Here is a 25,372-nt window from a genome sequence, read left to right as displayed (position 1 = left end):
TTGTTTGGGGAAGAAGATGGGAGGAGGTATGGGAAAGGTCCTAAACTCACTACTGATGCCATATAATCACATTCTGGTGCAACGAAGAGTCATAATTAATGGAGACGAGGCCTTAACTGACATAGATTAAGAATAACTAGGAAGATGTCCGAAAGTTGTCTACGTGTGGTGCGGTGGACCTGGGCACGACATTTAATGGGGGAATAAGGGGAAGGTCGGCTCTACTGATTGTTATTTACATGCAATGGGACTAGGGAATGGGGGATCGGGGAAAGTTGGGGAGTATTGGAGAAAATAGGGGAATATTTACAAGCGGATATGGAGGCCAAATTCCATATTCGCAACAATATATATATATATACATATATGCATATATAATATTGTTGTGGATATGAGGATTGTGTTTTTTTTTTTGATTGCTTTATTCTGGACCCTCCTGCCTCCAGTTGTGTATAAAGGTCAAAGGTCGTTCCGTCATTAGTTCATAAGCACTCACGTTAGCCAATCATAGATTTCCCCCTTGTTGACAGTTATTTCCTTATTCTGTGTAGTAGGGTAAGGCCTTGTCTTCCATTAATTGACACTCCATTGCACCGAATTCAAAGAGATAGATCCCCTTTCATTCCCATTCCCAAAGCCGCAATTGCCAACTGTTCCCTCCGCGACTCCATTCGCCACGAGGTAGGCTCGGAGAAGAAGGGGGAGGAGCTGCCGAATCCTGGGCGTGCCCGCCCATCGTCATCAAGGGTGGAGCCAGAAGGTCGTGCCGACCAATCAGGGCCGAGGCGAGCTCACCGATGGGCGTGTTCTAGAGGCCGGCGGCTTGATTTGCCCGCGGCGTTATAAAGAGCGCGCGCGGAAGCCGTTTTGCCAGAAAGTGCGCGAGGAGGGAAGAGAAGCGAGAAGGAAGCCTTGAGACAAGTGCGACAGAAGCGCGGGGGAGGCCTTTAACACAAGTGCGCGAGAGAAGCGCGGGGGAAGCCTTGAGAGAAGTGCACGACGTCACCCTGCTCGCTCCCAGCCTGACGAGGCCCGGCTTGCTGTGCGCCCTGCCAAGCCTTCCAGCTTGTGGTCCGAGCTGAACCTTCCTCCCGGTCCAGCCAATCGTTCCTGCCTCCATTCCCCATTCGTGTGAGTCCGTCTTTGTTTGTTCTGTCCCTGGGTTAATTAAGACTGTAATAGATAAGCTAGAGTTTCACTGTGTCCTTTCTGGTCCGTCCCTCTGTCTGTCTTTATTTTGTTATCCTTCCTTCTCCTTGGTTACTTTTGATTGTAAATAGAAATAAATTATATTTGTATTTCTTACCCTTTGTCTTTCTTTCTTCTTTACATCCTTCGTTTTAGTCTTTTCCCCATTGAATATCTGTGGCGCGATTCGGCCAACGTTCAGGAATCGGGTTAGTCGGGGTAACTGTTCGGGCGCGGCGGCCATCCGCTCGGCAAACAACATCCTAGCCGCGACCGTAACAATATATACATCTATATTATAATAGGCAAAGGTGATTCTGTCCGTCTGTCCGAGGGTGTGGCTTACTCCGTTGAGAGAGTAGCTCCACCCATAGCTCCACCCATTCTTGGAGAGGCTTCATGTAAACAAATATCCACCATTTTATTACCTCGAATGGCTTTGAGGCCTGTTTAGTTAGGCCCATGCTGTCTTTCTCTCTCACACAGGTTTATTTCAATTCTAATTCGATATATCATTTCATTTTTAACAGTCGCTAACATAGTGTTAGACTCGGTTGAAAAAAAACGGGAAGAGAATCCCAAGAAAGTTTCCGTTTACAGAACGAAATGATTTCTCAAAGGCCTGTAAACTAAAGCCCATTCATTGATAGTCACCCTCACGATTTTATCTCGAATTCACCATCTGATTTAATTTTTATCGATGGTTTTAGATTTTAGTCAGAAATCTTGTCAGATTAGTTTAGTCAGAAATACTTGAGAACATTCACGCACACACGGGAAATTGCTGAGATATATTTATAAAAATCGCGCCACGATGATACACGAAAATACAGCGCCTAAAATAACATTCGGGGAAAATGTCGACATATATTAAAAATTCGGTTTTTCTTTTCCGTTAAGATATATTACTTTTACCTTTTATGAGAGTCGGCACAGAGACGACATATATATCTTTGTTCTTTCTTATTTCATTCAACATTATTATCTGGAAGTAAAATATGTTTCAGGAAATTACCGAGAGATATTTCTTCGTTTTTTTTAAATTAAGCTGGTTAAATTTTTTTTCCTGTTTATCATCGCCGCCCATCCCATAAAAGTCGTCCACCCATAAAAAAATTTTTTTTTTTTTTTTTTGCTCGCGAAGTCAGTAAAATCCGTTCCCGCTCAGTGGAACAGGTTCGGATTTTGTAAGTGCTCGCGTACTGTCTGAGCCAAGTTACATGTGCTCGAACTTCGCCGATCTGCAGGAGACCAATGAGGCAAACATCTTCAATAATGTCTACGCCAAAGCCAATCTCACATGCAACGATGGGACAGAGAAGCCATACTACACGGCTGGCTATGAAGATGTGTGCTATTTCTGTGGCTGTGTTGAGGAGCTGAGTACCACAGATGAGTCATATCCTATATGCAGTACCTGCAGTAAGAGTCGTACTGCCGAGAAGAGGCCCACTCGGAAGTTCAAGAAGTAGTTGGTATTCTGAAGGAGAAGCCAAATATCATCGGCAAACGGGAGAGCCTTAGGTGATAATTATTGCTGTGGATTTCTAGTCAAAAATTAAACGAGCGCTACACTACATGTAGTAGTAGGTGATGATAGCTACATGAATAAACGGCAACCAACATTCTCTTGGTGTTGAACTCAACTCAACATGTATGAGTGCTATCAGAGCATTAGATGCTGATAGATAGATACATCTATGAGTGCTATAATAGCAGTAGCTGCTGTTATATAGATACATCTATGAGTGCTATAATAGCAGTAGCTGATGATATATAGATACATCTATGAGTGCTATAATAGCAGTAGCTGCTGATAGATAGATACATCTATGAGTGCTACAATAGCAGTAGCTGCTGATATATAGATACATCTACGAGTGCTATAATAGCAGTAGCTGCTGATATATAGATACATCTATGAGTGCTATAATAGCAACTTAGCTGCTGATAGATAGATACATCTATGAGTGATATAATAGCAGTAGCTGCTGATATATAGATACATCTATGAGTGCTATAATAGCAGTAGCTGATGACATATAGATACATCTATGAGTGCTATAATAGCAGTAGCTGCTGATATATAGATACATCTACGAGTGCTATAATAGCAGCAGCTGCTGATATATAGATACATCTACGAGTGCTATAATAGCAGCAGCTGCTGATAGATAGATACATCTATGAGTGCTATAATAGCAGTAGCTGCTGATAGATAGATGTATAAATGCGAATCAGACATTCTTTTGATGTGGTTTATGTCCTCTTCCATGTCTGCCAAACTGCTCAATATGCATGTACCGGTACCATGAAGTGATATTTCGTGGCGAGGAATTCTCGTCAAATATGTATGAATGTGATGGCAATAGCTGCTGATAGATACATGTATGGCAACCGGACATTATTCTTAAAAACCGAAGTTTTGGTCTACCATTGTTATACTGTACGTATCAGCAAATATTAAAAGTAAACAGAACTCAATGTGACATAGGTTTCTTTATTTTCTTGATTTGAATCATATCCTTGCGTACATACGAAGGTTTACTAGTTTAGAAATCATAACATGATTCATCATGTATGTCCGATCAAGTATATTTAAGAAAAAAACATATTGTGCTTTGAATAATCCATTAAAATTTCACTCTGTGGGGGGAAAAAAAAAAAAAAAAAAAAAAAAAAAAAAAAACCCTCCCTCCCTACCCACTTTTTTGAAAAAAAGTGATGATAAACAGGAAAAAAAATTTCACCAGCCTTAGTTATGTGCGCATACACTTTAAATAGGTTTATTTGAAATCTTTAATTTTCACAATGTAATTTACTTGCCATTTCTCATTCGATAATCACGAGACACTTCCTCTTGAGGATCGAGACAATTCATGCGTTGCGTGGAAACTTCCATTTCCAAAATGAATGCGACGGTCGATGAAGAACGCAGACTTGAACAGGATGTAGCAAGAAAACGAATGAGACGGGCGAACGAGTCCGTCGACGAACGTCAATGCAGACTTGAACAGGATGTAGCAAGAACCGCACGAGACGGGAGAACAGCACAGAATGCTGCTGCAACAACGATGAGGAGGGTTGGAGAGGAGCGAGGGGTTGGAGAGCGAGGTGCTAGGGGTTGGAGAGCGAGGAGCGAGGGGTTGGAAAGCGAGGAGCTAGGGGTTGGAGAGTGAGGAGCAAGGAGTTGGAGATGTGAGGGCCGATTGGAGCGGAGAGTGAGGGCCGATTGGAGCGGAGAGTGAGGGCCGATTGGAGCGGAGAGGAGTGTGAGGAGGTATTGGAGAGGCATGTGAGGAGGTATTGGAGAGGAGTGTGAGGAGGTATTGGAGAGGAGTGTGAGGACTTGGAGAGGCATGTGAGGAGTTGGAGAGGAGTGTGAGGGGTTGGTGAGGAGTGTGAGGGGTTGGCGAGGAGTGTGAGGGGTTGGCGAGGAGTGTGAGGGATTGGAGAGGAGTGTGAGGGGTTGTAGAGGAGTGTGAGGGGTTGGAGAGGAGTGTGAGGGGTTGGCGAGGAGTTGGCGAGGAGAGTGAGGTGTTGGCGAGGAGTGAGGGGTTGGAGAGGAGTGAGGGGTTGGAGAGGAGTGAGGGGTTGGAGAGGAGTGTGAGGGGTTGAAGAGGAGTGTGAGGAGATGGAGAGGAGTGTGAGGAGGTATTGGAGAGGAGTGTGAGGAGGAGTGGCATTGGAGAGGCATGAGGGTGGAGAGGAGTAAGGGGTCACATATTATGTGAAATAAATAAAGTGTTCATTACACCATTTTAACCATTGTAAAATTTAATGTGCAGCATGTAAATCAAGATGTCCAAATGTCACACACATCCATACCCGTGGGATTCCCACGGGTGACCCCACTCGTATATATATATAATATGTACATATATATATATATATATAATATGTATATATATATAGACAGACTTGGCATTTAATATGGAATATTTTTTTTGTGGGGGTGAACTTACTTACTTTTCAAGATGTCTTAGAACCAAAAGTTCATTGGAATTATGTTGAAATTATTCTAGATTTTGTTAATGTGACCTTTAAAAAAAACAAAAACCACATTTGACATTTCAAAACAAATAAATTGATCCTTGAAAGTGATGTAAACTGATATCGAACTCAATTCATGGACAGTACTGTGTTAAACTTCTGTATGTTTTCCAGAAGTATCTCTTTATTTTGCACATTAGCCAATTTTTTTAAAAATAAAAACAAAAGTTAAATTACGACTGGAATTACGGACAGTAAAATTACAGTTCAGTACGTTGTGTAACCCCCATGAGCATTCAGGAGAGCACGTACACGGTGAGGCATGCAGTTCACAAGATTTGCCAAGGTTTGGACAGGAATCGCTTGCCATGCAGTGACAAAAGCCTGCTGCAATTCACGCACAGAGGTAAGCTGCTGGTCCAAGTGGTCGATTTGACGCGTTAATTCTGCCCACAAGTTCTCTATCAGATTCATATCCGGGGACATCGCAGGCCACTCCATATGCTCTACACCACGGTCAGCAAGAAAGTGTTGGATCATGCGAGCACGATGAGGCCGTGCATTGTCATCTTGGAAGACAAAGTTTCCTCGAAAGGCTGCACGAGCAAATGGAAGCAATGTTTCTTCCAGAATGGCCCTGTACTTGAACTGGTTCAGGTTTCCATTCAGAACAACCAGGTCAGTTTTGCCCCCTGCATGAAAAGCAGCCCAAATGGCCACCCCACCACCTCCAGCTTGGACTCTTCGCACTATACAATCTTTGTTGTCGGCTTCATGCACTTGTCTGCGCACTCGGACGTGGCCATCTTGACGATAGACCAGAAATATAGACTCGTCACTGAAGATCACGTGATTCCAGTGTCTTGGCTGCCATTGACGGTGCTCTCTGGCCCACTGCAATCGGCGCTGGCGGTGTTGTCTGGTCAGGCGTGGCTTTCTCAGGGGATGCCTGACATGATAGCCTGCTTGAACCAGTCGTTGGTTGACGAGCCTTCTGGATACAGGCACATTTGTCAGTTGCTGCCACTCAGCCCTAAGCCGATTAGGTGACTTGGTACGGCCATTGCGGACTAACCGGTGCAGCTGGTGATCATCCCTCCTTGTGGTTCTGCGGGGACGTCCTGGCCTCGGTATTGGAGTAGGGACACCCCTCTGAGCATTTCGTGTCAGGATCTTTTACACCTGACCTTTGATGCCATACTGCCGAGCAATAGCACGCCGTTTCATGCCGTAATTTCGTAAAGCCACCACTCCATGACAAACAGCATTGTCGAGTTGACGGACCATCTCCAGAGGAAGCGGCAATAACTTTTGGAGACGTGCAGCAGGTGTTTTCCACTAATACAGAACGCAACAACCCTTGTATACCTGACTGTGAAGCCAATCATCGAATGCACCTGTCCGTACATTTTGCCACGCCACCTGTGATATAATCCTGTTGTTGACTTCTTGCTGCGACAGACAATCAGCGACATGGTTCTTTTAACAAATAAATCACCAAAGTGTGAAAGAAACTCACCAGATTGATATACTGAGTTAAGAAAGTAAACCCAAGTCAAGAAAAAAAAAAAATTCCATATTAAATGCCAAGTCTGTATATGTATATATAATATATATATATATAGATATATATATACATATACATATACATATATAAATATATATATATATATATATATACACATCTATATAGTAATAGCGTAAGGTCTCGACTTTGTTATCCCTTTTACGCCGCACCCAGTGACCCGATGCCCACGGCACTAATGGATTTACGATCTACGAACCGCGCTCTTTGTTTATCACGTACAGGCATACTCGAAAAATCTGAATTAGCCGACGTTGGGGCCCAAAAGCATCCGATTAACTGCCGATACGACGCCATCTTACGACGCCATCGTATTGGCGTCTGCTGGGCGAAGGCGAAGCAAGCCGTCCGCTGTTTGGACAGTCGAAGGCGACAGCAAGCCGTCCACTGAGTGGACAATCCCAGAGTGGTGCTATGCCGATTCCTATTACGAATCCATTCATTTTTCAAAAGTATATCGTAGCATTGTCATTTAAGTAGATTGCAATAAATACGTTGTTCATATACGCACTCTTCATTCTCATCTTTCTTCCTAACTCTTACTCGGACAAGCAAATCCCCTATGCCATCCATAATGGTACACTCTAATCCATACACCACATCCTCCCTTCCGTGGATGTTCCACGGGTTTCGGCTAGTATATATATATATACATATATACATATATAAATATATATATAAATATATATATATATATATATATATATATATATATATATATTTGTTGTGGGTTTGAGAACCCCTCACTTGTAAATACTTGTAAATCATTCTTGTAAATAATTCTTTTCATTTCATAAGGTCACACCCATAGTTAGTCCACAAGCAACATGTAGGACACCATAGGACTTTAGTTATTTCCTTAGTCTGTGTTTAGGTAAGGCTGTGTTCCCAATAGTTGAATCTGCGTTGCATTAATTAAATAAGATCTAGGTCCTTTTCAATTCCATTCATTTTGCGGCTTGACTCTCTCCAAATTGTGGTACGCGCCTTGCCAGCAGCGTTCGCTGCCTTAGCGCCGCCATTACGCACGCGGTCAAGCTTGGAGAAGAAGGGGGCGGAGCGCCCAGAACGAGGCGTAACCCTGTCATCGACCCGTAAAGCGCGGAGCCGGTGAGCCCTCGCTAACCAACCAGGGCTGAGGTGAGCTCACCGGTGGGCGGAGTGCGAGAATACACGGCTCGATTTCAAAGCGCCCTTTTTAGCGCAAGCGCGGCGCCTTTACACAGAGGAGAAGAGAGAGAGGGCACGCAGAAGAGGACACAGAGAAGTGCTGAGAGGAGGAGGTGCTAAGAGGAGAAGAGAGAGAGGGCACGCAGAAGAGAGACGTGGGGGTGCTCGCATTGCTGCAATAGGCTGAGGCCCTCTAGACCCCTATTGTTGCCGGTTGTTGCGCTCGTTTGTACCAGATGTGCGAGGAACCATTAAGCGGCGCCAAACACCTGAGAAGCTGAGTAAGGAAGTTACGAGCAGAGAACTGCGCATACGGACTTGCGAAGGACCCCCCACGGCCACATGTAAGGTCCGATCGCGGCCCTTCCCCCCCCCCCCCCCCCCCATATGTAAGGTCCGATCGCGCGCCAGCAACATGCAAGCTGCCTCCCATTCTTCAGCCTGGACCGGAGCCGGACCTCAACGCCTACCATCTGCCCAGACCTTCCTCCCCGACCATCTGCCTGGACCTTCTCCTCCGACCACTACCCTCCCGTGTAAGTCTGTTTGTTGTCCTGGGGTTAAGTAAGATTGTATAGTTAAGCTTGCTCTGTGTCCTGCTTCTTCTTCTTCTTGTATATTCTTTCCCTTTCATTTCCTCTTTGGGTTTTTGTACATAATTAATAAATCATGTTTGTTCTTCCTTTACTTTGGTTTCCTCTTATTCGATCGTCTTCGTCCTTTCTCTCCATTGAGTACCTGGGGCACGATTTGGGAAACCGCTCAGGATCGGGTTTAGTTTTATTGTTAATGGCTCGGGCTTCGGATTGCTAAACCGCTCGCCAATTTCCATCTTGTCCGCGGTCCGAGCGGGAGTTATCTCCCTGCTTTGCGGTCGGATTGGCACTCAGGTATTTGGGACTCCATTGACCAATCACCCTGGCCAATCTCGACCGGAAAGGAGCGTTATAATTTCCAGGATTGGGGGACGGCCAGCTTAAAAGACAAGGAGATTAACCCCCCCTTGGTAAGGGGAGCGCCGGCCCCCCGAATGCACAATATATATATATATATATATATATATATATATATATTGTTACGGACACGGTTTTTGGATGTTATTTTACCGAGCGGTGGTGTATTTAACCGCGTCCGAACAGTTACTCCCCGATTAGAACCCGATTCCAACCGAACGTTGACTAATCGCGCTACAGATATTCAATTGGGAAACCTCTAAAACGACCGAAAGAGAAGAAGAGAGAAGAAAGACAGAGTTTGGAGGAAGAACATATTTATTATACACACACAAGCAATATTTTAGAGCGACCAATATTATTTACAGCAATAGATGGAAAAGAGCAGTCACACAGTGCATTGTTAACTTATTCTATTTCATTTACTTAATCCCCAAGACAAACGAGTAGGACAGGACGTTCACACTCACACGGTGGATATTGCAGGCAGGTAATGGCTCGAGGTTGATTGCTTGAGAGGAAGGCAAAGTCGGAGGCCGCAGCACCCCTCGCGGTTTTGGCGGGAAAACCTCCGTCGCGTATCCGCGGCCGTCACGCGCTGGCTCGGCACACCTGCTCCTCTTCCTGGGGTGGAGCCGTCTCCCTCCGTTCAGCGCGTCTCTCCAACGACAGGGGGGTATTGCAGGCAGGCAGGTAGGTAGGTAGGTAGGTAGGTAGGGCTTGCGGTGGATTGCGCTCCTCTTCCAGGTCATCCCCCAGCGTATCTCTCAAGGCCTCTCTTTTGTGCAGCCTCGTTGCTCCTCTCCAGTCATCTCTCATCTGGACTCGTAAAGCAGTCCCCTGCAGTCGCTTTTATCACCTCCGGCGGAATTAAGCCGCCGGCTCCGAGGGCACGCCTACCGGGTCACTCACCGCGGTGTTGATTGGCTGTTAGGGCCGGTTCACTCCTGCCCTCTTCTGACGAGGTGGAGACACGCCTTTCTTCTCCAACCTTACCTCGTGGCCAATGGTGGTTGAAGAGAAAAACCGACCAAAATGCGGAAGGCAAATGGAAGGGAGGTTTTGGGGAAATTGGAAGGGCCTACGCTTATTTTGTTTGATACAATGCAAAGTCAATCTAGTGGAAAACACATACTTAGCCTACATGGAATAAGGAAATACACTATTTAAAAGATATATCGTGACCTGCGTGTATGTTCTATGAAATTAATTAGGAGGACGGCTGCGACCATTATTTACATTACCAGGATGTTACCATACCAAAACCATACTCTTCACATCCGTTACCCTTCCTCCAAAATTGTTACACTCCTCAAAACCCGTTACACTTCTCAAAACCTGTTACACTTCTCAAAATCGTTACACTGCACCCTCCTTTCTTCAGGCACGTCCTCGGGCCTACTAGACTTAACTGAGTGTGACATGTAGGTGTAATTCCCTCTACAATTAACCTGACCCTGAGTGTGACAATTTTAAAACACAAATAAGTATGTCCCCCTATTGCATTGCATCCTGTCTAACAGACTCAAGCCCACAGCTAACCGAATTACGGAATTATTCTCAAACTATACATTTACGGTGGGGAGCATTATTTACAATGACGTGATTTCTTATTTACAACGCAACCCAGGACCTGTGTGTTTTTTTCTTTTTCTTTTTAGGGAACAAGAGAAAGAAATTCCTGTTGGGAGGGAGGAGACAGCACGCATTGCATCGATGCACCAGTACCAATACCACCAAAGCACCCAAAAGCACCCAAAAGCACCACAAGCACCACAAAGCACCACTCGGTGCGCAGTCACCATGGTTCATAATAAACACAACAAAACAACTGGTGGTGGTCTTCTCCTTCTCTGCTGGGCCGATGTTCTTCCCGACGTCTTCTGGCTTCATGCGGCCTATTTGGACATACTAAAAAAAGCACAACTTGTGTCCATTTTTATTTAGGGCCTCAGGGGCCAACTAAGGGTGGTCCACCTGTTTGGCATAGGTGCCACCTTACCGAGGTCCGCAAGCAAGATTCCCTGGCCACTATGGCCGGTTTCCAACAGAGGTGCCCTGCCCCAGAACCTGGGGTCCATCAAGTGGTACTTGGCCGCCGAACAGCGGTCCATAAAGTGGTACATCAACGCAATGCGTGCTGGTTCTGGGAATCTCGGGCGCACAATGGCCACCTCACGCACGCTCCCCTCGGCACCCAATGGCGCACAGGTCATGTGGGAGACAAAAGAAAGACAATTGAGCGAGGGGTAAGGTCACAAGGGTACACGTCAAACAAGGCAATGCAAGGTGAAATGCGTACGGAGGGCGAAGTGAGAAAGCTCGTCCCTACCGTACGTCACCCCCCTGTCACCTACACTACCCTTGCTCTTACCCCATATTTACAAAAATCTACACATTTACAAATTCGTCACTACTGTCACGTCTTCCCCATATTTCCCCTATACCAAATTCGTCCCCACAATCCCTTTACTTCAAAATTTGCCATCACCAACTTCATCATCAATCCTCATAAGGAGGCAGAGATGGAACATCAAAGCACAATGTCACACCCACGTCATGATGCGTCTCACAATCCAAACATTTGCATCATAAAAAATAATCAAAACATGGCATGGTGTGGAGTACCTGTCACCTCAGGTGAGTGGATGCAGATGGTGCGAGGAGATCCTTCATCCTAACTATCCTCTAAATGACTTTAACACACTTTACACTACCCGGGGTCTTTCCCTGCCAATCCATTGGCCAACTTACACTATGGGTTCTAATAACCAATTCCCATTGGCCAAACTGTGGTGCTCCTCAATTTGGGGTCTCACTCCCCCGATTCATCTCCCGGTGCTCTAGCACAATTTCTGGGCTGCGACGTGTACCTCTCCCAACAGGTCTACCCACCTGCACACCTCCACCACTGCAGTTGCCACCCGAGCTTACCTAGCTCCTCACCCTAACCTATCTAACTGGGGCAGGCCCCTCCTGGCTCTGTCACCCCACTCGGTGCCCTCTGGCACTGGGCTACCCGGGTCCGTCCTCCGGATCCTCGGGCCCCATCCACAACAACTACTACCGGCTCCCAGAGCCCACCTGCGGCCTCACCTGGCCGACATCCTCACAGTGGTGGAGCGCCCAACCAACTACACACACTAACAGGCTACACGCCCAGCCATTTCCACAACACCAACGCACCCATCCACATACCATTCTGTCACCCGCACCACAGATGCCAATATCCAACTACAATTTACCTATACCCTCTACCTAACACTTACACTACCCGCCCCGGGTATCCGTGATGGGGGTCCACTCTTCCCCCATTCACACCTTCGCACCATCCACTCCACTCCACAATTTCCACCATACTCACTCCACGACCATCCATTCCAATACTCCATACCATTTATTCCATACACCTGCCCTCCATTCACCTGTCGTTGCACACCTGTGCAATCTCACCTGGTGCCACCTGCACCCTCCTTTCTTCCTGGACCACTTGGTCATCACAATACACAATCACCATCACTCACTCATACACTGCTCCATCCACCTGTTCAGTTGCACACCTGTGCAATCACACCTGTTCAATCACTCCCACACACGGCATCATCTCAGCTAACTCCTCCCCTCTGAAACTTGCGCTTCCCAGTCGTCCCTTTAAACTATTGCGCTCCCACGTCATTATCAACCACACTAACCTACCTGCGTCCCCACTACAGGTATCAGTCACTAACTAACCTTATCGTTACCTAAGGTCATCTTCGCTAGATCCCTACACACCATATCCTAACCCACCCGGGCTAGTTTTCACTGCCATACACCCCATAAACTATTGCTCCTTTGCCCCCCACATGGGAAGGATGGTGGATTTGCCATCCCACCACATCGGGGGTCTCTCACTACCAATTTTGCACATCAAATTTCAATAAATCAAAAATTTGCCAATCACTGCCCATCATCTGCCAATCACTACTGCCAATCCCTTGCCAATCATCTAATTTTGTTTTTCTCTAATTTTGGGTCCAAAACACTAACCTCATCACCCAGTCTACTCACTACTGCCTCTCGGTGCGCCAATTCCTGTCCAAAGCCCGGCTTCGTAAAGCCAAGCAATGGATGCTGGTTGTTTTGTGCCTGCGGCTGGATGCGTCCGGCATTCGGGGCAGGGACGGGGGCTTACCCGGGCCGAGATCCCACGCACCCCCTCGGCGTGGAGCCATCCAATTGCCCGATCTCGACCTGCCGGCACGTCTCACCAAGAAGTGGTCGCCATGACGACCCTTTCTATCGGCCTGCCCGCTCCGCCTAGTGGAGCCCGGACGCGGCCGCTCCACGCGAGGCCCAGCGTGGATCGCGCACGGCGGTCCTTTCGAACCCGCCGTGGCTCGGATCTCCGCTGGTTCTCGCGGCACGCGAAGCCCGGCACGCACCGAGGGCCCGATTCGGCTAAAAGTCGACCTAACCTTTGACCCGGTTATCGTCGACGCCTCGCCTGCAGGCTTACATGCATACGCTACCCCTTTCGTGCTCCTACATGCAGCCGTTCCCATTCTCCTCGTACCTTTTCTTTCACACCTCGGTACACTCACTCCGCTCACCGACTTGGTCACACACCTGACCACCGAACACTTTGGCACACATTCGTTGCTCGCACACCTCACCAATACACCGCTTCGCGCCCCCTCCTCGGTCACCTCCTTTGTGACAATCACAGGTGTGCTCTCACCCGCACACCCAACCACGTGTCTCACTACCAATTCCAGCGTGCATTCCCACTCACGCTCTACCATTCCAGGTGTGCATCCTTCCATCCCAGGTGTACATCCTCGCTCACCTATCACAACCAGCTCACGCTCCGTTTCACTCTCACTACTCTCACCTCCACTCTCAGTCGCGCACTCACCCTTACTCTTGACAGCATGCGCTTTCCCCATGCACCCGTCCGTTACACACCTTTCTCGCGCATCCTCCCGCGCACACTTCTTCGTTACTTCCTCCGTAACACTCACCACAGGCATGCATTCTCCCTTACTCTTGACAGCATGCGCTTTCCCCATGCACCCGTCCGTTACACACCTTTCTCGCGCGTCCTCCCGCGCACACTTTTTCGTTACTTCCTCCGTAACACTCACCACACCGCGCTTCCCTGTGCTCCCTCGCACACGCGCTTTGACCAATTCACTCTTGACGGCACACTCACTCCTCGGCGTGCACTTTTTCCTCACACACCCCATGGTCGGACATTCTCGCACACCCCTTTTTTCGCACACCTGTCCTGTCACACACCTCACCAACGGCCTTTCACGAACACCCGGATCCAAACCAATCCCCAAGCCGACTGAATCTCCCCTCACATCATGTACATTGCCACTCACCTCCGTACCTCGTCGCACCTTCTCTGCCACCTGCAAACTTTTTATTTGGTTAGTGAGCACCGCATCATGATTTGAACACAGACCTTGTACACATTCCATCACCTCCTCCCGGATTTCTCTCTTAGTTTCTGTCCGTCCCTTCTTAATTTCACTCACCTCTTCTCCCACTTCCTCTAATTTTTGTTTAACCTCTTTTATTTCCCGGTGCGTCTCCTCAAGTTCGTCCTCTAAGGCTACCGTGACCGTTTCTACGTGCGTCCTTACCTCCCGGTCCTTCGTCTCCATTGCTTCTGTCACCTCTTCCACCCTCATTGTCAGTTCCTCCCGTACCATCTGACATTGCCTCTGCGTCGCTATTAATTCGTTTTTAATTTCTTTTTGTGTCGCCTTTAACCCTCCGAGTACCGCCGTGTTCTTTTGAACCTGCTCCACTAACTTAGTTTGTCCCTCTGTCAGCTGCTCCACCTCCTCCGTCAGATCTTCTATTCCCCCTTGTAACTTTGCCGTATTATTTCTCACCTCTTTCTCGATACGCTTTTCGCCTCGCTTTACCTCCTCGCGTAGCCCCGAGACCTCCTCACTCATCCCTCTTCGTATTTCCTCCATCTGGTTCCCCATCTGTTCGATTTCCCGGGCGGATTGTTCCCCCATTTCCCGCAATTTGTCCTCCATCCTATTTTCTAACCCCATTAACCCATTTTTCACCCCCTCTAACTGATTCTCTTGAGCGGCCATTCTGTTTTCTACCCCCATTAACCCATTTTTCACCCCTTCTATCCCATTGTCTAACTCCTTAAAATTATTGTCTAACCCCTCAAATTTCTTGTCTAACTCCTTAAAATTATTGTCTAACCCCTCACCGGTACCCCTCGCTTCGTCCCTCATTACCCCCATCATTCTGCTTTCCATTTTCGCACTATCAGCCCTTGCTTCGTCCCTCATTTTGTCCATAAGGGCACCGATTTGTAGCAACAAAAGGTCCGAATCCAACGGCGGCGCTGCTACTGTCGCGGGCGTGGCAAAATTTGGTGCCGCTACACCCACGTGCGCGAGGACGCCATTTTGCACGCCTGCTACTCCCTCAACCGCCTCCTCATTGCTCTCCTCCTCCCTTTCTTCCACATACATTTCCCCTGGTTCCTGGGTTACCCCTAACCCGTCTATCTCCCCCACCGACATCCGATCGCCTTGATTGTCCATGGCGCGATCTCAAAATTCGGGTTTTATAAAACAACACAATTTTGGCAGCTCGTAATTTTGACCAAGATTTTTTTTTTTTAAATTTGGGCCTAACAAATTTAGTCCCGGGTCCGAATCCGACTCCTCGACACCAATTGTTACGGACTAACACAATTGGTGTCCAAAATTTGGGCTAAATAAATTTAGTCCCAGGTTCGAATCCCATCTCCTGACTACCAATTGTTACGGACACGGTTTTTGGATGTTATTTTACCGAGCGGTGGTGTATTTAACCGCGTCCGAACAGTTACTCCCCGATTAGAACCCGATTCCAACCGAACGTTGACTAATCGCGCTACAGATATTCAATTGGGAAACCTCTAAAACGACCGAAAGAGAAGAAGAGAGAAGAAAGACAGAGTTTGGAGGAAGAACATATTTATTATACACACACAAGCAATATTTTAGAGCGACCAATATTATTTACAGCAATAGATGGAAAAGAGCAGTCACACAGTGCATTGTTAACTTATTCTATTTCATTTACTTAATCCCCAAGACAAACGAGTAGGACAGGACGTTCACACTCACACGGTGGATATTGCAGGCAGGTAATGGCTCGAGGTTGATTGCTTGAGAGGAAGGCAAAGTCGGAGGCCGCAGCACCCCTCGCGGTTTTGGCGGGAAAACCTCCGTCGCGTATCCGCGGCCGTCACGCGCTGGCTCGGCACACCTGCTCCTCTTCCTGGGGTGGAGCCGTCTCCCTCCGTTCAGCGCGTCTCTCCAACGACAGGGGGGTATTGCAGGCAGGCAGGTAGGTAGGTAGGTAGGTAGGGCTTGCGGTGGATTGCGCTCCTCTTCCAGGTCATCCCCCAGCGTATCTCTCAAGGCCTCTCTTTTGTGCAGCCTCGTTGCTCCTCTCCAGTCATCTCTCATCTGGACTCGTAAAGCAGTCCCCTGCAGTCGCTTTTATCACCTCCGGCGGAATTAAGCCGCCGGCTCCGAGGGCACGCCTACCGGGTCACTCACCGCGGTGTTGATTGGCTGTTAGGGCCGGTTCACTCCTGCCCTCTTCTGACGAGGTGGAGACACGCCTTTCTTCTCCAACCTTACCTCGTGGCCAATGGTGGTTGAAGAGAAAAACCGACCAAAATGCGGAAGGCAAATGGAAGGGAGGTTTTGGGGAAATTGGAAGGGCCTACGCTTATTTTGTTTGATACAATGCAAAGTCAATCTAGTGGAAAACACATACTTAGCCTACATGGAATAAGGAAATACACTATTTAAAAGATATATCGTGACCTGCGTGTATGTTCTATGAAATTAATTAGGAGGACGGCTGCGACCATTATTTACATTACCAGGATGTTACCATACCAAAACCATACTCTTCACATCCGTTACCCTTCCTCCAAAATTGTTACACTCCTCAAAACCCGTTACACTTCTCAAAACCTGTTACACTTCTCAAAATCGTTACAATATATACAGTGGAACCTTGACTTACGAGTGCCCCAACTTACGAGTTTTTCGAGATACGAGCCGTCGCTCGGGCGGTTTATTGCTTTGAGATGCGAGCCGAGATCCGAGTTACGAGCTTTCGCCACACGGTCACGTGGTTATCTTGCCGTGCAAGTACAGTATCTCTGTCGTATAGCGCTGCATTTTTGTTTTCGCATGTTGGTTATTTTGAGTTTACGCCGCCAGGTGGGTTCTGGTCACGTGGTTATCTTGCCGTGCAAGTACAGTATCTCTGTCGTATAGCGCTGCATTTTTGTTTTCGCATGTTGGTTATTTTGAGTTTACGCCGCCAGGTGGGTTCTGGTCACGTGGTTATCTTGCCGTGCAAGTACAGTATCTCTGCCGTCAACTTGTTCAGAGTGCCGGCGATAGCTCGCCTTCTCTTTGTGGAAAACACGGTACTGAGAAGAAGAAGAGGATGATGTGCTTGGATATAAAACACGCAATTGTCGAAAAACATGAGCGAGGTGCCGAGGAGGACGTATATAACGGCAGAGGAGAAGAGCATGCCAGGCCACAACTTGTGGATATAAAACACGCAATCGTCGTGTTTTATATAAAACTTGTGCTTGGATATAAAACACGCAATCATCGAAAAACATGAGCGAGGTGCCGAGGAGGACGTATATAACGGCAGAGGAGAAGAGCATGCCAGGCCACAACTTGTTCAGAGTGCCGGCGATAGCTCGCCTTCTCTTTGTGGAAAACACGGTGAGATCCTTAACATCCAACAACTAATGGGACGCAAACGGGGCGCCCAGTTTAGCGGTACACACATTGATGAATCACCCTGCCTGTGATTCACCCATGACAGGTTATAGCTGGGTCGGGATTCAAACCCAGGCTGGACAGTTTAGACTTTAGAGTCAAGTGTGCGTACCTCCAGTCCAGGCCATCCTGCCAACTTGTATGCTGCATACAGGTGAAATATAAAGCGCGAGATATTTTTATATATACTGTATATTTTAAAAAAAATTGGTGTGGTTTTTGGCGGGCTGGAACGGATTAATAGCATTTCAATGCATTTTAATGGGGAAATTTGATTTGAGAAACGAGCAATTTGAGTTACGAGCTCGGTCACAGAACGAATTAAACTCGTAAGTCAAGGTTCCACTGTATATATATATATATATATATATATATATATATATATATATATATATATATATATATATATATATATATAATATATATATCCAGTGTTACAGGAGGCAAAGAGGCAAAGGAAGGATGTGGCGGTGGTATGGCTGGATTTGGAGAATGCATATGGGTCAGTGCCGCATGCCTTGATCAGGTATGCCATGGATTTCTTTTGGGTGCCACGGAGTTTTAGGGATTTTTTGATGGCATATTATGATCAGTTTTGGATGCGGTTTGCGACACAGTCCTATGTAACAGAGTGGCAGAAGTTGGAAGTGGGGATCCCGATGGGATGTACCATCACCCCGATTTTGTTTGTGCTGGTTATGGAGTTGTTGATACGTGCGGTGAGTGGACATGGGAAAGAAGTGGAGCTGGCCCCTGGTCAGAGGTTGCCAGCAATGTTTGCTTTCATGGATGACCGGACAGTTGTCCAACAGTCCGCTGATGCAGCAGTAGAGGTACTGGGACGACTGGAAAGGTTGATGCGGTGGGCAAGAATGGGATTTAAAGCAAGAAAATCGAGGAGTGTGATAGTGAGACGAGGAGTGGTGGATAACATGCACAGGTTTGAGCTGGAAGGGGAGGTGGTTCCATCATTGGTAGAGGCCCCTGTGAAGAGTTTGGGAAGATGGTATACAGTGGAGTTGAATGATGTGGGAAGAGTGGAGGAGGTCAGAAACAAGCTTTTGAGAGGTTTGAAGAGGATTGATGGATGTGGTTTGCCAGGTAAGTTGAAGGTATGGTGTTTGAAGTTTGGGTTGATGCCACGAGTATTGTGGCCATTGATGATGTATGATATTGCAATTGGGCATGTAGAGAGGATGGAGGTTGTGGTGAGTGGGTTTGTGAGGAGGTGGTTGGGAGTGCCATGCTGTTTGACGAACATTGCCTTTTATGGTCAGGGTGGAAAACTCCAGTTTCCCTTGACATCATTAACCGAGGAGTTTAAGGTGGGTAGGGTGCGGTAGTTCATGATGTTGCGGGATTCAAGTGATGCAGTGGTAAAGAATGCTCTCCCAGAGAAGAAGGGAAGTCGGAAGTGGAATGCAAGAGCAGAGGTGGACAAGATGGAGGAGCGGTTGCAACAGGAGGAGGTCATGGGGATGGTACAGCATGGGAAGCATGGCTTGGGGTGGATGGAGCATGAGCGATGGGGAAAGGCATGTGTGAAAGAGAGGAGGAAGATGGTTGAGAGGGAGTTGAGAAGAAAGGAAGAGGAGGGGAGATATGTGAAAGCAGTCGGTCAGGCACAGCAAGGTGCTTGGACTAAGTGGGAAGGTGTGCGGGTGAGGATATTGAAGTGGCAAGAGATTTGGAGAATGGAGCCAATATTGTTGAATTTCCTGTTGCGGGCAACGTATGATGTGCTTCCGTCACCAGTAAACTTGAGATTGTGGGGGTTGTTGCAGGAGGAGAGATGTTATTTGTGTGGAGGTGTGGGAACGGTGCAGCATGCACTGAGTGCATGCTCAGTAGCATTGGCAGCAGGAAGATACAGGTGGCGACATGATCAGGTGCTGGCGGTGGTGGTGCAGATGGTGCAACAAGAGGTGCTGAGATCGAGAGAGAGAAGAGTGGAGAAGGAGACTGATGGGGGAGAGGTGTGGTTTGTCAAAGAGGGCCAAGTGGAAAGAGGTGGAAAGAGGAGGAGGAGGTGGAAAGCAAGAGGGCTGTCAGATGCTTGTGATTGGCAGGTGGTGGCAGACCTAAAGCCACAATTGGTATTCCCAGAGGAGATCTGTGTGACAAGGTTGCGGCCTGACTGTCATTTGGTCAAGTGCAACAAGACAGGTCATCTTAGGGGAGTTGTCGGTACCTTGGGAAGAGAACATGGAGGAGGTGCACGAGAGGAAGAGAGGAAAGTACAGTGAGCTGGAGGCAGAGTGCCGGGAGAAGGGTTGGCGTGTTTCGTGTCAGCCATTTGAGGTGGGGTGTAGACTGTAGAGGGTATATTGGCAATTCCTTTTCTGCATTTCTTGCTAGGCTGGGAGTGTGTGGGACAGAAAGAAGGAGGATGTGTGACAAGGTGGCCCAGGTTGCCTTGAAAGGCTCATTTTGGATATGGAGGAAGTTTATGGAGGCACGTCGAACGGTGTCGGTTGGTTGTGTGTGTGTTTTGTTTTGTTTTTGTTACCATTATTACTTCTTATTTTGTGTATTTGAGTGAGTGGGTGAGGGTGTGTGTTTTTGCATGAATTAATTTTTGCATGAGTGTGTGTTTTTGTGTGTTGAGTGGTGTATGATGTAAGTGTAGGTGGTTGTTTGGTTGGTGTTCTGTATGTATGTGTGTGTATGGGTGTGTATGTGTGTATGAATGATCTGGTGTGTTTTGTTGGTGAGTGGTGAAGGGTATAAAGGTGGGTGTTTGAGTGTTCCACCATGTTTGTTTGGTGCTGTGGATTCTGGATGTGGAGGTGGTGTTGTTGTTGTCGTTGTTGTTGTTGTTGTTCGCACTGGCTGGGGGTGGGGGTATGTACGCATCCAGATGCAGTTGCTGCATGTGGATGTGTACGTGCCCATGCTGGCCCACCTTAGCTGACCGTATCGAGGTTGAAGGGCCGAAACGGGATGATGCTGAGGACCTCGACTGAGGACCCGGTCAGTGCGGCACACTTGTGACCAGGTGTGTTTTGAACTTATATATATATATATAAATACACATTATATTATATTATATATATATATTATATTATATACATTGTTAGGTTTGTAACCAAAACCCGAAAGCAAATGATGCCTTGATAGGAGCCAGTTGAGGCAAATAAGCCCGGCAAATTAGCCCGAAATTGCAGCATGATGAGGGCAAATAAGCCCGAAATGTGGATTGGCAGCTCTGCTTGATGTTTAGCCAATGGGGACCAAAGAATAAATCTCTGTCTGTTGACAGAGTGGTCGGGCTGAGGCCCTGGACGGAGGTGACGCTTTGGTCTTGGATTTCGGTCCACAGGAGATCGGGACAGCACTCGTCACGCTGTTATGTCGTTGATATAAATATATATATATATATATATATATATATATATATATATATATATGGCTTGTCCTATCCGCTCACCGACTCATTGACTGACCATTAATGTTCAGTACCTTCCGAGTGACGAAGAAAGCTGAATTTTTGATGACATTTTGAAAAAATGACAGAACAAAAAATGATAGAACTGTCGGGAAGCCTCCGACCTGAAAATCTACATAAAAAAAAAACAAAAAAAAAAACATCCATATTAAAAAAGAATTATACATTTTTTTTATGTCTAGCATTTGAAAATTGTAATTTCTATAACTGTAAACTGTAAAACAACCTCAATTGATATCTAGCAGGATGTCTGTGATGCTTGCCTATAATCATAAAGCGTCTATTTACTATGTACCTAGACAAACGAAGCAAGGTTCGTTATTGCTTACAATGTGTAAACATACCCCACTAGTGTATATGTAAATGTATACATATGCCACAGTTTTGACAAAGTGTTGGTGCTGCCAAAGCAATTTCTTGGCATGATTATTCTTAGTGGATTGCCATTACCTACCCAGTCTTCACCTATAAAAACTTAGCTATTGATAGAACTGCAATATACATGAAACACAGTTTTCATGGTTCAGAATGAAACTCAGAAACTACAAAGCAAAATTAGTGAATTTTCATGAATGGAGCAAGGAGAAAAAAAGAAAAACAAAAGTAGCTCGTGGAGCCAAATTCAAAACAGGGAAGAGGAAAAGGCTGAACGGAAAGAAAATAGTCACCCCAAACGCTCACAAAACACACAATGGTTGACACCTCCACCTTTCCGTCCCAGTTGTACGAGCACACCAGAGGGCACTTGTATAAACCAGAGGTCATGTCAAGGGGACACAACTAAATTGCTGTACAGGTTTTGGTGCACGTGGACATTAGACTTTTCCCCGCATTTATGCCACAACCAGCACATGCATAAGGGTATAAAAGGATTGCACTTAGAATAATAATCGATTGTCATACCTTTCTTGAGAGCACTCAACATGGCATTGACTTTATAAGTGACAAAACTTAGTGACAACACCATAAAAAGGAAGACTTTTCTAATGAGCACAGTGGGAGCAAGTTAATAGGGGGGAGGAGGGTGGCATTAACTGTCAAAAAGAATAATTTCCTGCTTCACAAGTTAATATAAAATGCGCAATGAGTATTTTTGATGAATTCCTTTGAAACTCACCACAAGCACTTCTCAACGACCTGCGTGCGGAAAACCTCTTCTTGGTCAAGGTTTACGGTGCAGAAGCAGTCACGTAGGCGGTGGGTGCTTGGGTGCGGTTGAAGATTCTTGGCTTCTCCTGTGAGCGGGAGGTGCGTACAGCGGGGGTTGAAATTGCCACTGCGACAAGCAAAATTCATCGCGAGCTGCCCACATGCTGCCATGCTGCCATGCTCGCCCACCCACTATTCAACGAGACCTGCTAGTGGTGCAGAGTACTGAAAAACAGCGGCGGTGAGCTTGCGGCTAGCCCCATGGGTCACGGGTTCGAATACAAACTTATCAAAACAGAGAACCAATCATTCTATGAGATTTTAGACGTGATGCAAAACTAAATCAAACCGGTTTCAGCAAGTGTACCAGTACCATGACAAGAACCCTGGGCTAAAGGGTTGCACTGAGGGTTGCAGAGAAAAGGCAGGCATGTTCACTCCAGTCACTGCTAGACAAAGTAAACAGAAATGGTTCAACGTTTGCTCTCCAGCCTACACAACTCATGGGGCTTCCTGCCGAGTGAGCATCCGACATCCGCCATGCTGCCCAGTCACCAAACACAAAAGCAACCTGACTGTTTCCATTGCGATGCTTATTTCAGTTATTTCAGACCATGGACCACTAATTGCAGAGAGCTGAAGCATCTCAACTCTGAAAATGAATGCCAAACGTTGTTGCAAATCAGATTTACATAAAGCAATGTTGGCAGGTGCGTGTATATATATATATAAAAGAGAGGAGAGAGAGAGAGGAGAGAGAGAGAGAGGAGAGAGAGGAGAGAGAGGAGAGAGAGAGAGGGAGAGGGAGAGAGAGAGAGAGGAGAGAGGAGAGAGAGAGAGAGAGAGGAGAGAGAGGAGAGAGAGAGAGAGGAGAGAGAGAGAGAGGAGAGAGAGAGAGAGGAGAGAGAGAGGAGAGAGAGGAGAGAGAGAGAGAGAGGAGAGAGAGAGAGAGAGAGGAGAGAGAGAGAGAGGAGAGAGAGAGAGGAGAGAGAGAGAGGAGAGAGAGAGAGAGGAGAGAGAGAGAGAGAGGAGAGAGAGAGAGAGGAGAGAGAGAGAGGAGAGAGAGAGACAGAGAGAGACAGAGAGAGACAGAGAGAGACTGACTTTTAAGTCCTTTTATTATAAAACTAAAAAAACAAGCGTAAACAAGAATAAACCAAAAAACAGTTTTCAAGAGAAATCAACCAAAGTCATAGAAAATCAAATAAAAGGAGAACAATCAATGTGATGTACTTCATTCCAAAACAAGAGATTGCAAGGACAAGGAAACACCAACATGTAAATCTCCAATACATTTTCATTTAACCCGCATATTTTTCCCACACACTATGTCTCAACAAAATCCTTAATGTTTGAATTTCTACTAAAATACTTAAATTCCAGTTTTAAATGAGTTGTGACCAGGGATTGGAAGTGCAGGATCACATTACATTGTTCGGGTGGCTTGCCCTTAATTTTCGCTTTTCGCGACAAATAGATGGCCAGTTTAGCCTCTGACAATAAATAATTTAGAAACATTAACAATTTTTCCTTTGCTGAAGTGACCCAAAGGCCAAAAATAAACAACCGGAGAGAAAAAGGAACATTAACTTGACCAAACACATTGTTCAGTAAAAGAAAAAGAGGACACAATCGTATGCAATCAACGCACCCATGAAACAAATCTTCAATATTATTACAAAAGGGATAGATCACCGATACCATGGCATCCAAACGGTTTACAAAAGTGTTTGTTGGCAATACCCCTTGAGCCAGTCTCCATTGTAAATCACCCGACCTTTTTGATATGGGTGTACCATACATTGATTTCCATTCGATTCAGAAGCTGGGCCATTAGGTAAAAGAGCTTTCCATCTCATAACTCCTGCTGCAGAGGTGTTTACATTAATCAAAGAAAGACAGACCTGGTAAATAGATTTACTCTCAAGACTACTAAATAAACAAGAGCCAGTACTGACTGGGGACAAAGTAGAACCGGTGAAAGCAACAAGTAAGTTAGGAAGCAAAGGATTATGGGATGCCCATTTAACCCCAGTACTCCAATGCAACCCAAGTCTAAAGGATGTACGAATGACTTCGACAAGTACCTGACCTGCAGCTCTCATTGATCTGGTACCAGTAATCTCAGTGACTTCCTTGGCAGATCTCCAACCACAATTTGCTGAGTCACAAAGATGCCAGACATTTCTGATGCCACCTGAAATTAAGTTTTGGGCAAAACAACGGCGCTTGAGAACCTGGGGAAAGAGTGGGTTGAGGAATAGAGGTTCTCCCGCAAACATTTTAACCTCATAGGACTCCTTTTGGCGGCTTACCACTATGGCTTGCCAAGCATTCAACAAGCCCTGGTAGAACAGAGGAAGGTGGGACACATCAACTTTTTGGGATTCGATCAAAAAAGTCTCAAGGCCGTAGCCGAGCATTCCAGCTTGCCTCAATATTCGTTGTGCCACAGGGCGCCAGGGCAGTTTTTCAGCATTGAGCAGACGTTGTATTGACTTCAGCCGAAACGCCATCAGCCGACACTTTAGGTCAATGAGCCCTTGGCCACCAAAAGACAAGGGGTGGCAAAGTACATCCATCCACAACCAGTGGAACCTCCCCAAAAGAAATTTACCAGTGTCTGTTGAATAGCCTTAAGCAAGCCTTCTGGTGGCTGCAAACAAATAAATTTATGCCACAGGGCAGAGGCGACCAAGGTGTTAATAATCAGTATTCGGCCTCTAAAGGACATTTGTGGAAGGAACCTTTTCCATTTGTTGAGCCGCTTGGTTGCCTGTTCTACTACTCCTTCCCAGTTAATATGGGAGTACTGATTGGGTCCAAGATAAACACCTAGGTATTTAACCCCTTCTCTTGTCCAACTTATGTCTTTTGGAAGAGACTGAGGGGGAGTGACGGGAAGCCTACCGGATTTACCGTGAGCTGAGGACACCCACAGAACTTTGCTCTTTTGCCAATTGCACCGCAAACGTGAAGCAAGGTAAAACCTGTGTAAGGACTCAACAAGAATGGTTAGGTCCTTATCATTCTTAATGATTACAAAGAC

At 46.5% G+C, this 25,372-nt stretch overlaps 1 protein-coding gene across 2 annotated transcripts in view; it reads right to left on the bottom strand.

The window, feature by feature from the left end:
- The window catches only part of LOC137435329 (ras GTPase-activating protein 3), a 267,088-nt gene that overhangs the window by 227,255 nt on the left and 14,461 nt on the right, over nucleotides 1-25,372 (bottom strand). For both annotated transcript variants that reach the window (XM_068129019.2, XM_068129020.2), the window contains exon 2: nucleotides 22,292-22,409. In XM_068129019.2, coding sequence (XP_067985120.1) covers nucleotides 22,292-22,409 — 118 coding nt within the window. The remainder of the gene's footprint in view (nucleotides 1-22,291; nucleotides 22,410-25,372) is intronic.

Source organism: Myxine glutinosa, chromosome 9 (genome assembly GCF_964187855.1).
Source record: "Myxine glutinosa chromosome 9, kmMyxGlut1.1, whole genome shotgun sequence".
NCBI classification, from domain to species: domain Eukaryota; kingdom Metazoa; phylum Chordata; class Myxini; order Myxiniformes; family Myxinidae; genus Myxine; species Myxine glutinosa.
This window is presented reverse-complemented; position numbering and strand designations above follow the sequence as displayed.